We start from the raw sequence: 15726 nt of genomic DNA, 5'->3' as shown, positions 1-15726 counted from the left end.
TGTACTTCCAGTCAGGGCAAGAGAAGGAGGCATGCTTAAAAAAGCAAAATTTAAAAATTTAAGTGACATAAAAATACACAAAAAGATTGATCCAACAGAATATTGCTCTTCTGAGCTGCTACTATATGAGTAGGGGAATACATAAAAATCTTGAGATTAAATTTAAATTTAATTTAAAAAATGAAAAAATGAACTATATGCTTATTGTCCTCAATGGACATGTTTTTACTATTCTCAAGAATGAAAGATGTTAAAAAAAAGGATAAGCAAAATGAGTTTTTTTGGTTTTTAAGAAGCTCTTAGGCATAAATAATGTGATTTTCTTCATGTGCCTTCTATAGGTTCCAATCAAACCAAATTTATAATCTTAACATTACTGACAGCAGTACCAGAAGATTCTAGCATCAAGTCATTCTCATTCATTGATTCAATCTGTAATTTTAAAGTAAGAATTTAAAAAAATCATAGTTAAGAAATGACTTCTAATTCTTATTGTTCATTTAAAGAAGGTATCGATGGTGTATTTGGAATTGTTTGGTTTGGTTTTCTTTGATGTTGAATTATGGGTCATCAATCCTGGCCTGGAATGAAAAAGAACACAAACTTAGACAAAATGCAATCAAGGACGAATTCCCTTCCCACCCCACTTCCCACAACTTTCTAGAAAACTGAATTTTGTTTTTACCAAGTTCTCTTTTTTGTAGAAAAGAGCCAACCAGCTCCTTAGGAGGGCAGGCTAAGGCCAGTTTTTTGGCCATCTCTCTTAATGATGGGATTTACCTTTTCGTTTTTGCCATGTTATTCGTAGTCCTCGGCATTTTGTCAGAGCTCCCTACTGGAAAAAAAGAAAACAAATTAGGAAATTCTAAAACGAGCAATTTAAATTAAAAAAAAAAAAAAAAAAGAGTTTATCAGAGCCTAAAAGAAATTTCAGAAAAACAAAAGTGCCCCTGAATGGATTACTAAAGACAACAAAAACTTTTAGTATGTTTCTTAGTTTTTATTAACAATAACCAACCAAAATTAAGCTCCTGTTCCAATTTCTTTATAATTTACTAGCTGATTTAGTATTTTACTTAATCCCCTTTCAGAAGTTTGGCCAGCTACTACTTCTGTGCCCTACATAAGCCATTCTTTTCTTTCTCTTTTAGTTTAGCACAATTGCTGGTACAGAAATGATTTTCTGTTTTAAACCAAAATACTGCACATTATTGTATTGTATACTGCAATTATGTATAAGTACAGAAAAAAGACTTTGAAGTGGATGAGAACATCCAAAGTCAGTGAAGGGCTTTCTGACTGTATAATCATAACCAATTTACCACTCTGCCTTTGTAAATGTACTTTGAAGGTATTGCCTCTTGAGATAGATTCAACAATTCCTTAAATCTCTGGGTTTTCAGTTCTTTCTGGTCTTGATTAAGTGCATTCCAAGTTGTCTTTCAGAAGTTCAAACAATAGCAGTGTCAAATTCATACAAACTCAGACTAGCACAATTCTATTTTCTTAAATGGAAACACAAACTATTCCATTATAATTGGATATACTTTGCACCCAATGATCTCAGTCCACTAATAAGGATAGAAACATTTAGGAAAAAAAAATTCTTCAAAGGCAAACTTACCAGTACTTTTATAACTTTCTGTTGGGCAACTCATAACTAGATTAACATTGTCCTCCCTTAGTTCCTTGATAAGGCCTTTATTTAAGCAAATATCCACATGACTATTGAACAGCATCAGATCAGAAGTCTCTTGCTCTAAGTTACAAACGGGACACACCAATGTATATTTATCTCGTGACAAATTGGTCTGGAGGGCTTTTCGTCCACCTGAAGATGTGCCATCAGATTCTTCATTTTCATGGGGAGGATTCTGATAAAAATATTCATCAAGATGAGAGCTGCTCCAAAGGTTAGAGTACTGTTTTTGGTTTTGTTCATTCCCTGCTATTGTGCTTAAAGCTGCTGTATGATGTCCTTTAGAAAGCACATCTACACTTATAGAAGGCACAAAATCTACTAAAGGGCTTTCTGTAGTCTTCTGGGTTTTTAAATCTGGATTTACTTCTGAACAAAGAGACTGAGATTGTGGGACAGCAACCATTTTGGGATCACAGTCTATCAGAGTCCTACTGAGACATTCATCCACATGTCTGTTAAGTGCTTCCAGGCAGATCTTTTCTTGTTCCATAAAACAAATAGGACAGGTAAAGACCTGACATTCATCTACATTTTCTGATGTTGCTAAATTTTCATTTATTTCTTCCTTTGAAAGACTAGGTGGCTGTGAAACTTGAAAGTCTTGTTTAGTCTCAGGCTCACATTTAAAGGTGACTTGGTGGTTCAAACTCATTTCTGACCGCTTTTTAGTGAAGAAACTCTCCTTGTGAGATGCTTCAGGAGGCTTTACAACTTGATCTTGGTCATTTTTCTCCAGCACAGACCCAATTGTATCTAGGGTGTGGCCTCCAGTTTTTAAGAAGCCAATTATGCTTCTTTGTCGGTTCTTTGGGTCTTCTTCATTGGCAAAGCCTGATATCCGTACACCTGAATATAACCAATAGCCATAGAAATTAGTTTCAACTTCAAAGTACTAAGTCCAATGAAACATCACATAAGACCATTTTTTGTATAATATTTCTTGACAACACACAGTAACAACAAAAAGTGATATTAATTCAAAAAGATACTTTTTTTCATGACTACTCTTAACTGGGAACCTATTGTATTATATAATAAAGAACTATGAGATATCTTCCTAGAGTTGGTATGAATGTATAGACTTTTTTGGCTTTTCAATGATCATATTTCATTCAATCTTGTACGAGTGTGTATTACACTTAAACCTGAAAATGACGATGATATGTTTGTAAAGAGGACACATACTATGAAGTTTTTTTCTCTGCATTAGTAATGGATTTAAGATTATGTACCCACTCTCTTCATCTAGTTTCTTACTAAGGAATTTCAATTAATTAGGAATAGCACATACTGTGCAACGATTGGCTGGATTTTTGAGTGTATCTTATGGCAGAAAAGAAAATAGTTTATTGGTTCAACTGCCATTGAATATCATGCTTTGCAACTAAGATAACAGGTAGCAGAAGTTAAAAGTAATCTAACCAGGTTAAAGAAAAATGAAGGCCAAAACACTCAGAGATTCATTACTTTATGAAAGGGAAGGGAACAAGGGAAAAAGCATTAATTATTAAGTGCCTAATGGTTGCCAGCCACTGTACTAAGCCCTTTACACATATTATTTCATTTGAAAATGTTACCTTAACAAAGTTAGGAAAAAGAGAAAAATGTTATACCCATAAGTCTTAGTCTTAAGGGCCGTGGATAATCAGCATCAATTTCTGCTTTTAGCAGTTCCTTAGCAATAGCAAATATTTCTTCTGCAGTAGAAACAACAGCTGCTACGGTAGATGCTCGGGTTTTCACTTCAAAATTTACATTCTTCAGCTTAATAGTAACTGTTTTGCCCTGTAAATCAAATCAAATATGTATATATGGTATTAGTCTGGATTCACTTGCCAAGCTTGATTATGACAAATTGGGATATGATTTATAACTGGCATTACTTTTTCACATTTTCTTGTAGATTTATTTCCTTTCAAAGATTCTTATTCTGGGGTACAGCCTTTATTTAGGACATATCATCAAACTTTTTTTTTAAAATTGGAGCTTTTAATAAGTTCATTGCTCCTCTTTCCTTTTATTTATTAGTATTTTGCTTGAGGTGGAGGGCACATAAGCAATCTGGGAGAGAAAGACCTCTGGTAGAAATCTACCTAAAGGCTCCTTCTTACTGAGAGGCTCCCCCAAAGCCCTAGTAAAAGGGTCCCAGAAGGATCTCTCTATTTAGAGAAGCCAATAATGCCTTGCCTTAAATCTTATTCCATAGGATTTTTGCATGATTAAGAAAAAGCTCTGTGTTAATCTTTGTCTTGCCTTACTTCTGCTAATATGATTTGGGCCTAATCCTTAGGAATCAGATTTATTTTGGGACAGACCTAAGTTTCCAATTACATTGAAGTATCCACCTCCCTCTCCTCCACCCCCAAATTTCCAACCCCCTCAAAGGCCATCTTGGAGTAGACCCAAACTCAGACTAGATAGATCTCTATGGGGTCTTTCTGGTCTGCTTTTTTACATCCAGAGTTAGCTGGAACCTAATGGGACAGTTTTTCAGGATTTTCCTCACTGGTATTCATTTTTTACATTGATATCTTCATCTAACCTATACTATAGAGTGGAATCTTATTTTTTTGGACAAGAACAACAAAATACAATGAAATACCTTAAGTCCTTCTTTTTGTAGATCCTGAGCTAAATCACTACAAAGTTCTTGGCACAAGCTATACAGTTCTTCTGCTTTACTTATCTCAGTGAATGTTCTAAGGAGAAAGAAATTTCAGAACGCAAAGTTAAGTCCAATTTAAGAACAGCTGAAGGATAATCAATACAAAGTTACATTTCATGTTATTCGCTAAAGTAAAATCTAGTTAAATAAAACAACCTAACATCCATATTGTAAGATCCTGACAACTAAAAGGCAGAGACATTAGCTATTTGTGGATATGGCTAATGTGGTTATTTGCTTTGCTTAAATCTACATATAGTTGCAAGGATTTTGTTTTTCTTTTTTTCTTTTTCCCCTGGGTAAGGGGAGGGGAAAAGATTTGATAGATAGATAGACAGGTAGACAGACAGATAGATAGAAACAGATAGATGGAGGATGGTTGGATAGATAGATAGATAGATAGATAGATAGATAGATAGATAGAGAAATGATGTTAACTAAATTTGCTAAGAGGCACATTTTGGTGACCTTATTCCCTAGTCAGTATTACAATGTGATTCAAGTCCACTAATTAAACAATAATTACACCACATGACTACTCAGGCCTATAATACATATCCACTGCTACAATATACTATAGAATCTTAAGGAGGTAAAGATGATCAATCCAATTATTGCTATGATAAGCAAAAACTACAGGTTCTAAAAAACTGGTAATTATGCAATTACTATTAATAACAGATCTTACTACAGAGCTACTTGCTCTCTTCCTCTAATAGGCTAGAAAAAATAACATTTTGGTGCACTGACATGGATTTTTCTGAATTATTAATGTGTTATCAAATTCTAAAGTTAAGTTAGTGGGACCATCCTTTTTGGGTTATAGCTTGGAAACAATTCATGGTAGGTAAGCTCAAACTCAAAATATTACCTTTATACAACAGCTAACTATATATCAACTCTAATTTCTAAGTAACTTCAAATCAGAAGTTTAGAACCTAAAATGCAAACACTAAACATCAGAACAAAAATAAGGCCGACTATACTATATCTTAGATACAAGCAGCAATGGGTCAATGACCCAACTGTCAAGTGCCTGTGTCAAGTCAGATCACTGACTGATCAGTGTAAAGTTCACAATCAATAACAGTTCTACCTATACTAGTTTAAACAAGTAACTTTAAAATGAGAAGTGGGAAAAAAAAGTACCAACACTGACTGAATCACCATTTATTAGGAAAAGTTGAAGTGACATAAGATGTCACTTTGTATTGCCACAAATAATCTTAAAATCCACACTTGCTGAAACCTTAAAAAAAAATCACAAAGATGGCCCTAAAAGAGTCTAGAAATTATCTTAACCTGTAAACATCTGATTTTCTTGTCAGGGAGAAAGACATGGTGTTCAAGGGCAACACCATTACAAGTTCATCAGTAAAACATTAAAAAGCATAATGAAAGATTGCAAATAGTCCTGCCTTGCATAACAGGGAAAATGGTTGAGGTTAAATGACCCTGCAGAAAATTTTGTGTGAGACCCTAGTTAAATCAGATCACTCTGAAAGTTCTTGAAGACAAAACTTTAAGGAGGATAATGAATAGATAAATTTGAAATGGAACAAATCTGTCTTAAGTCTCTATTGGAGCAAGGTTAGATAAGATTACCACAAAGCTAGAGATGCTTTTAGATGATGATTAGCATTAGAGTAGGCTTGTCCCATTCAGGGTGACCAGGCTCAAATAGAAGGATACCAAAACACAGATATACTGTGAATGAGGAGCTGGGTTTCAGAGGTCTGTATAAGTCCCCAGATGGTAGCCAGTTAATTTGAATAGGTTTGCCAAGACAGAGTCCTTAAGGGACCTGAATCTACTATATTTGCCCAGCCTCATTCATCTCCCATAACAACTATCCCAAACTGCCAAAAATGGACTATCACAAATTGGCATACAAACATTCAAAGGAGAATAAGACTATAAACAACTATTATAAGTTAGGATTACTCTGGAACTCCTGGGCCAATGTAAGGGGTAGAGCTGAATAGGTTATTTTGGAAAGGAAGAACTATTAAGAATGAAAGGTCTCATATGGCTAAAGTATGTTAGCTTGAGTTTTCTCAGGTCAATGCTCCTGAGCCTTATGGTTGTGCCAGATTAGGTGGACAATAAAATAAAGCTTGCATAGCAAAAAGATACTCCTATTCTCAATCTGTACATTACTTTGTGACTCCAACCTTACGTGGAGATCATGCCTGATTTAGTGATCTGTATGCATAAGTTCTAATAAAAGTAGTACCACATTTGGCTCTTTATCATCTGAATATCTGAGATAGGTGGGGAATTACGCGGGGAAATAGAAATAGCATTTAAGAATTCGAAGTCTGAAAGAAGAATTGAATCTGACCAAATATAATTGGAAGAAATTTTTGCCCGAAGTGCCATAATATGCAAAACACTCAAGAATAAAATTTCAAAATATCTCAAGGGGGGGAAATTCTAAAAGAATGAGGAAAAAAGCTACCAAGAAGAAAGCAGCAAATAAAGCTCAAGTTTGAAGTGTTTAAATTCTATTAGGAGGGGATGATATAAGTATTCCCTCAGAACCCTAATGTTATCCAAGGCCATTTGTTCAGTTGTTTTAGTTATGTCTGTCTGTCTCTCCCTCTCTCTGTTCCTCCCTGCCCACCCCTATACCCCCTCAACACATACAATGGGTATGAGGGCAAAAATACCTTCAATTCAACATGGAAATGGGAGGGAACAAAAAAAGGGAAGGAGAAAAATAAAAGAGAAGGTAGATTTATAGGGAGGAATTAGTCAAAAGCAAAAATTTTCAACCTTACAAAAGAGATTATAAAGAGGAGTTTAAAAGGAAAGAATGAAAGGCTCAAAGCCTATGCCTGGGGTCTAGGTGAGAGAAAGAGAAGAGAGGTAGGGCAGTGGAAGCAGATTTGCATCAAGTATAAAGCTTTTGTGTTGATCACAGAACTTTTCTCTTGCTGCTCTCATTCTTTGTAAAGAGGGAAAAGGGAGTAAAGAATAGAAAACTAAATGGGAGAAATAACTGATAATCATATCTGTGAATGTGAATGAAACTCACTCACAAAATAGAGAGCAGAATAGATCAGAAAGCAGAATACAACAATATGCTGTTTGCAAGAAATAGCTGAAACATAAGGATTCAGAGTTCAAATAAGAACTTGAGCAAAATCCACTATGCTTCAGCTGAATTAAAAAAGAAAACAAAAATAAAATAAACACTACTACTACCCTCCACCAAGTTAGCAATCATGATCTCAGACAAGTGTTAAAGGGATTTTTTTTAATCTCTCCCTCTGTCTAGCTTAAGAGGGGAGAGAGCAGGGTTTCTCAGTGGATCAGAAAACTGATGGGTTCAGTGAGCAGTGAACCAGAGCTGAAGAAACCCTGCTCTCTCCCCTCTTAAGCTGGCTTGCCAAGTATTGTAAGGGTTAAATGTAGGCATTTGGGGGCAGCTGGGTAGCTCAGTGGAATGAGAGCCAGGCCTAGAGACAGGAGGTCCTAGGTTCAAACCCGGCCTCAGCCACTTCCCAGCTGTGTGACCCTGGGCAAGTCACTTGACCCCCATTGCCCACCCTTACCAATCTTCCACCTATGAGACAATACACCGAAGTACAAGGGTTTAAAAAAAAAAAAAGATTAAAGTTATAAATGTAGGCGTTTGACAAAGTGAGGAGAGCAGTTTAATAAAAACTTTGTTTAATTTAGAAAGAAGTACAGATGGAAAGATAGAAAAGAGAAAAAGATAGATTATTAATCTTAAACCCTATAAATCTACCTAAACTAAGTCTCACTAATAAATAATTCCTAAGAACTACCTAAAATTTCCTACTATGACCTGTCTTCTCAGAAAAGGTTCTTTTGCCTGGCACACCAGGCCTAATCTACTTTCTTCTATCTGTAAAATATTCTCTAACTAACTAACTCTCTAAAACAATAGACAGCCAATTGTCACCAGCCAATTGCTAGCAGCTCCTTGCCTGAGAGCCAGACCTTCTGCTCTCTAGAGATCCTAGACCCCTTCCCTCAGCAGATGTTTCCTTTATCTCCTCACTGGCCAACCCCTGCTTTACCACCTTCTTGCCAGAAAGCCATTCCTACTTCCTCTCCTCAGTGCCCTGGTCTCTTTGGTAACAGAATCTTCAGCTCTGGCTCACTGCTCACTGAACCTGTCAGTTCTCTGATCCACTGAGAAACCCTGCTCTCTCCCCTCTTAAGCTAGATAGAGGGAGAGATTTAAGAAAATCCCTTTAATGCAAGGAAACAACAAAAACAGACTTCATTAAAAAAGATAAACAAGGAAATTACATCATATTGAAAAGTACCATGGACAATGAATTAATACTGATGTTTAAATGCCATAGCATCTAAATAGTTAAAGGAAAGGCTATATGAGTTCCAGGGAGAAATAAGAATGAAACGATAACACTAGGAGCATTCAATGTGTCCCTTTCAGATGTAGGAAAATCTAAAAAGGAAAATAACAAAAGAGAAAAATTCAGAACCTGAATAGAATTTCAGAAAAATGAGATTGAGGATCCACTGAAGTATTATACTAAAAGTAGGTCATCAGAACCTAAGCTAACCTATATCAAACTATCAAATGTAAAATGCACCACATTTTATAAACTGCTTAAAACTATCATGGCTTTTAATTCTTTTTTTTTTTTTTAAACCCTTGTACTTCGGTGTATTGTCTCATAAGTGGAAGAGTGGTAAGGGTGGACAATGGGGGTCAAGTGACTTGCCCAGGGTCACACAGCTGGGAAGTGGCTGAGGCCGGGTTTGAACCTAGCACTTCCTGTCTCTAGGCCTGACTCTCACTCCACTGAGCTACCCAGCTGCCCCCTATCATGGCTTTTAAATAAATTTTGTATTACAGGATATTTTATACTCAATTTCATTTTAATGCATGCTGAATTTATGAAGAACAAAAAATTCTATAAGATATTAATAATAGCAAGTTATACACAGTACCTTTCAATGCTCATACTTTTCCTCTCTCCATCCCTTTAAAATACAAACAAAAAATATTTTTATTTTTCTCAGAGCAATTTTAAAAAAACAACTTGAAGATTTAAATAAAAGCCAAGCTTTTGAAGATCTGGAAAAATAATTGTTAAATTTAGAAATTCATTTAAATAATTAAATAACATATGACAGATTAAAAGTGTACTGAATGTAAAGTAAGGAGAAAAACTGGTTCGAATTCTGCCTGCTTCAATTATTATCTGTGTAACTAGGAACAAGTAGTTTAACCTTTCTAAGCCTGTTCCTTGATTGTAAAATGGGTAGGGGGAAAGAAAGGTAACAAGAATACACAAATAACTATAATACAAAGTAGAATTTAAGTATAAGAACAAAGGTACAAGGAATTAGTGGGGGATCAAGAAGAGGGAGAGATTACTTCTGATAAGGACTAGGGATTAATCAGGAGAAGCTTTATAGAAAAAAATTACATTTGAGCTTTAGGGTAAGAAATGTAAGAAGAAAAGACATTTTAGAACAGAGAGAATATCATGAGCAAAACTGCAGAGGCAGAAAAACATCCAGCATGTGAGAGGAACAGCACATACTATAGTCTGAAGAAAAGGATAGGGAATGTAAAGGTCAATGACAAATGAAAGAAAAGACTAGAAAGATAAGATAAAGCTATATTGTGAGGGGCCCTAAATTCCAGATGAAAGAGTCTGAAAGTTTAGTAGAAAGTAGGAACAGAACAACTTTTTAAAAAAAATAAAATGTGATAAGACTTATACTGTCTCTCAGGGAGATTAATACAATGTGTAAGAGGTAGTGGAGGGCAGCAGGGTCAGTGATGGAGTCTAATGAAAATGACTGGGAATTAGGTAATTAGGGACCTGAATTAAGATGTAAATAGTAGTCATGGAGATAAGGGTACATACTTGAAGAGGCACTTAGAAATATATAAAAACTTGGAAGATGTTGGTGGTAAGGGAGGAGTCAAAAATGATTCCCAGGTCAGGTCTTTCTGAGGAAATATATTTCCTCAGTTGGTAGGAAAATGCCAAAGGCATTATCCCTTGCAAAGAAATTTTTCTTTCCTCTTTGTTTTTTAAAAAAATGTTTTACTCTTGGCTTTTGTTTTTACACAACTGTCATTTTCCCCTTAATCTTTTTTTTTTTTTTTTAATTTTAAACCCTTAACTTCCGTCTTGAGTGGTAAGAGCTAGGCAATGGGGGTCAAGTGACTTGCTCAGGGTCACATAGCTGGGAAGTGTCTGAGGCCAGATTTACCCTAGGACCTCCCGGCTCTCAATCCACTGAGCTACCCAGCTGCCCCCATTTTCTCCTTAATCTTATCCTCCTACTGAGTATCCAATCAAAAGACAGAAAGTCATTTAAACTCAATCCATAGACACAGGGACTACCTAACTACATTTCAATCCACTGACCCTCACCTCTGGACTGGGATGAAGAAGATGTGGTTTCATTAGTTTTCAGTGACTAAGATTAGTCTTTACAAATAATCAGTCTGCTTTTCAGTATGGTTTTGATTTACATCACTGTTGTCCTTGTATATATTGGTCCCTTAGTTCTGCATAACTTTGCTCTGCAACAGTTTATGCAAGTTTTCCCACTAATATGAAATTTATTTTTCCAGTGTTTTGTAATTTTTAAATGCTCAATGACCAATTATTATTTTAAAGATGTAAATGAAGGCTTTAAGCCTTTAAAACTTCCTAGTCTAAATAATTATAGTTCAACAAACCCCATCTAGCCAAATTAAATAATGAATGACAATTTTCAGAATATATATGTAAGTATGCCAAAAACATTAATCCAAGAAATAGGTTCCCCCAAATAGAGCAGAAGTTTGAGAAAGACAGAGGAAGGTAATTCATCACTCTTGTTCTGTATTTTTTAATCTACAGATATAGTGCAATTCTATTTTGCTTTCCTGGTAACACAGGTACTCCAAATACATGGTTTAAAAAATTAAGATTCCCTTGTCATCTATAGCTATTAAAGGATTTCATTGTTCTTTCTCTTCCAGCTGAACTGGCCTGACAATTTTTTAAAATACAAACTTTATAACTAATTTATAACACTTGCTGAAACTGCCATTCATCAGATAGAGAGGTAAAATGAGTAAGTATGGCATACCTTTCCATTTGTGTTGAACCCAGACCAAGGGAAATATGAAGGAAGCTATGCCAAGACGTTTCAGAAAAAAGAAGAGAAAGTAGGGCCCTCTTCTGGTAAAGGTCTGAGCAAGTGATAATTCCAAGTGCTTTTAACATTTTCTCTGTTACTTTCCCTATTCCTGGAACCTAAAAGAGAGTCGAAATAAAAAAATAAAAAATAAAAATAAAATAAAAGAGAGTCGATATTATCATTAACCATAAAGAGAAAAAAATCTTGAGAACTAACATTGAAACCAATTTTCGAAAGGTCATTTCCTTTGAGGTATGACTGTGAAGTAATCCCACATAATCATCAATCACAGGGTTGGAAGAGATCTTGGAGATCCTCTAATCCAACCATCCCTCTTCTCTACCCATTTTACAAATAGGCAAACTGAAGCCCAGAGAGGTAAGCTAGAATAGAAAGTAGTCCAGGAGCCAAGATTTGAACTCAGATCCTCTGACTCAAAATCCAGGGTTCTTTCCATCATACCATACCATCAGTCTTATACTTTATTTTGGTCCATATCTAAGAGCTACCAAAGGTTAATTAGGTAAAAACTGCAATTAATACTTAGCAAGTCCTTTTCTTTGAATGACCTCAAAGTACTTTATTAATAATATTCTATCATGAATCCCTAGGGAACTCAGTATACAGCAAATAATAATAATAAGGAAGGTAAAATTGTCATTTTTTTCTGATAAAAATATTGAATGAAAATTGTAAATCTACTTTTTGGGGTTCACTAGCCATAAGAAGTTTGATGGACTTCTGAAAAATTATTTTGTCCACACATTTGATTCTTTGTAAGATTACACTAAAGTGATGAGGTCAGGTTCTGATTCAAATGCTTTTACTGTTAAACTGCTTTTCTCCTAATCTTAGAATGTTTGGAAGCCTGGCCAAAAAAACAAAAACAAAAACAAAAAAAAACACCAAAAAACAAACAAACAAAACCCTTAGAGAAATGCTTACTTTTTTTCCTTAGGGACTCATTCCCAAGATAAGGTGCTTAACTTGGGGATTTACAAAAAAATTGCAGTTGAGGAATGAAAGGGAAAGCCTTACTTATTTGAACACTCAAAATAAAATTGTATTTCGTTAGTAAATATAACATTTGAAACTCTGAGAAACATGGTCTCATCTTAAAGCTCTTCAGACCTGAGGAAACTTAGCCTGGGTCATAAATCTGGATTTGCTACAATATCCATATTCTCTCAAATCTTTCAACCTAAGGGCTTTTACATTTGCAAAGCCTCTCCTATACCATTAAAAAAAGTAGAGGAGATTCTGAAACCTTATTTCTAGCATTTTGTTATTTAGTCAGAAAATTTTTAATTTTTTTTTTACTGTCTACTTTTTCCTCCCATCCTATTTTTCAGTGAATAGAGAACAGTTACTAACTACATTCAGGACTCAATATAGCTATCTATTTCTTTCTGTAGCAATATAGGTATAGGTTGTGTGTATATGTGTGTACTTTATATTTTAAACAAACAAAAAAAAATCTCACCTTTCTAATGGGTAAATCCTTGATGAAGTCCATCACAGCTTGTCTGGTAGGGGGAATTTGGTATTGTCCATTTGGTTTATTTTTATCACTGCACACTTTTGCCAACACTGTATTTGGAGCAATGCCTAAAAAAAGAATTTTCAGAAAATCAAAGATGTATGATGAAAATCTATCTTTGTAGAATAAAACAATTATATAAAATGTCTAAGAAACCTGAGATTGTATGGAATATATCCCCAAGGCTTCCTGTGGTTTTAGGTCTGAGTATAGAGGAAGAGGAACTGACTGATTTCTTTGGAAGCTGATCTCTTCTAAGGGATGGGAGAATAGTCAAGCCACTGTGCTGGTAATTTTAGATGTATTAGCAGCTTCTGCTATTGTACACAATGAGAATTTTAAAAAAAAATTAGCTTACTTGCTATTTTCTATAGGAAAAAAGTTGACTGGCTCTATTCTGACTCCTCCAAAAAGATGGTCTAAGAGACATGCTTATTCAGTGAAAAGGTCCCTCTTGGCAGTTCCATTTGATCAATTCTGCTGTTGATAGTTAAGTCAAATCCTCCATGAAGCTCTCTTTGGTCCATAGAGTATTGGAATCTATCCCCAACTCCTAACCTTCCAACCCCCACTTCCTTGGCAAACCACAGAAGGCACTTTATTTTGTAACTCAGATGCACTTATCATGTGATATCGTGCATCACAGTAGTTTGTGTTTGTATCTTGATCTTGTATTGGACTCCATAGACTATGGGCCATGTCTAATCTAGAATGTGTTCTTTCAAGTTCTTAGCAAAGTATTCTGCACACAGAAGTTTTTTCAATATATGCTGATGAATTACTGAGAGTATAATTGAAAAAGCTATAAGGGTTTGGGGCTATCATAACAACAGTACCCTGATGATGCTCAAATCTTTATTTCTTCTTTATTATATATTAGAGATAATGTAGTTTTTTTGCCTTTGGAAAGTGAAGAATCTTTTAATCTTAAGAGTCTGAAGATCTCACAGATCAAAACTATATGAATAAAATTTAATCTTTTCATATCTTATGGGAAGTGCAACACTTGCAACCAAAGGATGGTGGACTCCTTGTGGTTCTTTGAACAAAATATTCCACCTCCAAACTGTGCATTTTCACTGTTCCAATGCTTGGAATTCTTTCTGTCCTTATCTTCCAACTTCCCTGGCTTCTTGCAAGTCTTAACTACAACTCTATCTTTTGGAAGATTTTCAGTCTCCCTTAATTCTAGTGCCTCCTAATTATCTCTGATTTATCTTGTATATTTTTGTATTATATAGTTGTTTGCAGGTTATTTTCTCTCAATGGACTGTGAGCTCAGTGAGGTTAGGAGCTAACTTTTTGTTTTTCTTTGTATACTCTGCAACTAGTACAGTGCTGGGTACACAGCAGGCACTTCATTAATTCAGGATGACAACTTGAAAGCCTCAAGACTTTTACAAAATCACTTCTGCTTTAAAAAAAAAAGCCAGAGTGAATGCAAGGTTGGTTCAACATTAGGAAAACCATCCACATAATTGACCATATCAACAGTCTAAGAAACAAAAATCACATGATTATCTCAATAGATGCTGAAAAAGCCTTTGACAAAATACAGCATCCATTCCTATTGAAAACACTGAAAAGTATAGGAATAGAAGGACCTTTCCTAAAAATAATAAACAGTATATACCTAAAACCATCAACAAACATCATATGCAATGGGGATAAATTAGAAGCCTTCTCAATAAGATCAGGAGTAAAACAAGGATGCCCATTGTCACCTCTATTATTTAACATAGAGTACTAGAAACACTAGCAGTTGCAATTAGAGAAGAAAAAGAAATTGAAGGTATCAAAGTGGGCAAGGAGGAGACTAAGCTATCACTCTTTGCAGATGATATGATGGTCTACTTAAAAAATCCTAGAGAATCAACTAAGAAGCTTGTAGAAATAATCAACAACTTTAGCAAAGTTGCAGGATACAAAATAAATGCACATAAATCATCAGCATTTCTATACATTTCCAACACACTAGAGCAGTAAGAAGTAGAAAGAGAAACACGATTCAAAATCACCCTAGACAATATAAAATACTTAGGAATATACCTACCAAAACAAACACAGCAATTATATGAAAACAACTACAAAACACTTTCCAAACAAATAAAACTGGATCTAAACAATTGGAAAACCATTGATTGCTCATGGGTAGGATGAGCTAACATAATAAAAATGACAATTCTACCCAAATTAATTTACCTATTTAGTGCCATACCTATCAAGCTACCAAAAAACTTCTTTACTGAATTAGAAAAAACTGTAACAAATTTCATTTGGAATAACAAAAGATCAAGAATATCAAGGGAAATAATGAAAAAAAAATGTGAAGGAAGGGGGCCTAGCAGTACCAGATATTAAACTATACTATAAAGCAGCAGTCATCAAAACAATATGGTACTGGCTAAGAGATAGAGAGGAGGATCAATGGAATAGACTGGGGATAAATGATATCAGCAAGACAGTGTATGATAAACCCAAAGAGCCCAACTTTTGGGACATGAATCCACTATTTGACAAAAACTGCTGGGAAATTTGGAAAACAATATGGGAGAGATTAGGTCTAGATCAACATCTCACACCCTACACCAAGATAAATTCAGAATGGGTGAACGACTTGAATATAAAGAGGGAAACTATAAACATGTTAAGTGAACACAG

The 15726-nt window shown here is 35.0% G+C and overlaps 1 protein-coding gene across 1 annotated transcript in view; it reads right to left on the bottom strand.

The window, feature by feature from the left end:
• Positions 1-496: 496 nt before the first annotated feature.
• The window catches only part of POLK (DNA polymerase kappa), a 78767-nt gene continuing 63537 nt past the window's right edge, over positions 497-15726 (bottom strand). Inside the window, exons 8-15 of the mRNA XM_044663093.1 lie at positions 13009-13133; positions 11475-11641; positions 9324-9356; positions 4305-4401; positions 3316-3487; positions 1625-2548; positions 781-835; positions 497-581 (exon numbers count right to left, since the gene is read on the bottom strand). Of these exons, the coding sequence (XP_044519028.1) occupies positions 497-581; positions 781-835; positions 1625-2548; positions 3316-3487; positions 4305-4401; positions 9324-9356; positions 11475-11641; positions 13009-13133 (1658 nt within the window). The remainder of the gene's footprint in view (positions 582-780; positions 836-1624; positions 2549-3315; positions 3488-4304; positions 4402-9323; positions 9357-11474; positions 11642-13008; positions 13134-15726) is intronic.

The sequence above is a fragment of the Gracilinanus agilis genome, chromosome 1 (genome assembly GCF_016433145.1).
Source record: "Gracilinanus agilis isolate LMUSP501 chromosome 1, AgileGrace, whole genome shotgun sequence".
NCBI lineage: Eukaryota > Metazoa > Chordata > Mammalia > Didelphimorphia > Didelphidae > Gracilinanus > Gracilinanus agilis.
This window is presented reverse-complemented; position numbering and strand designations above follow the sequence as displayed.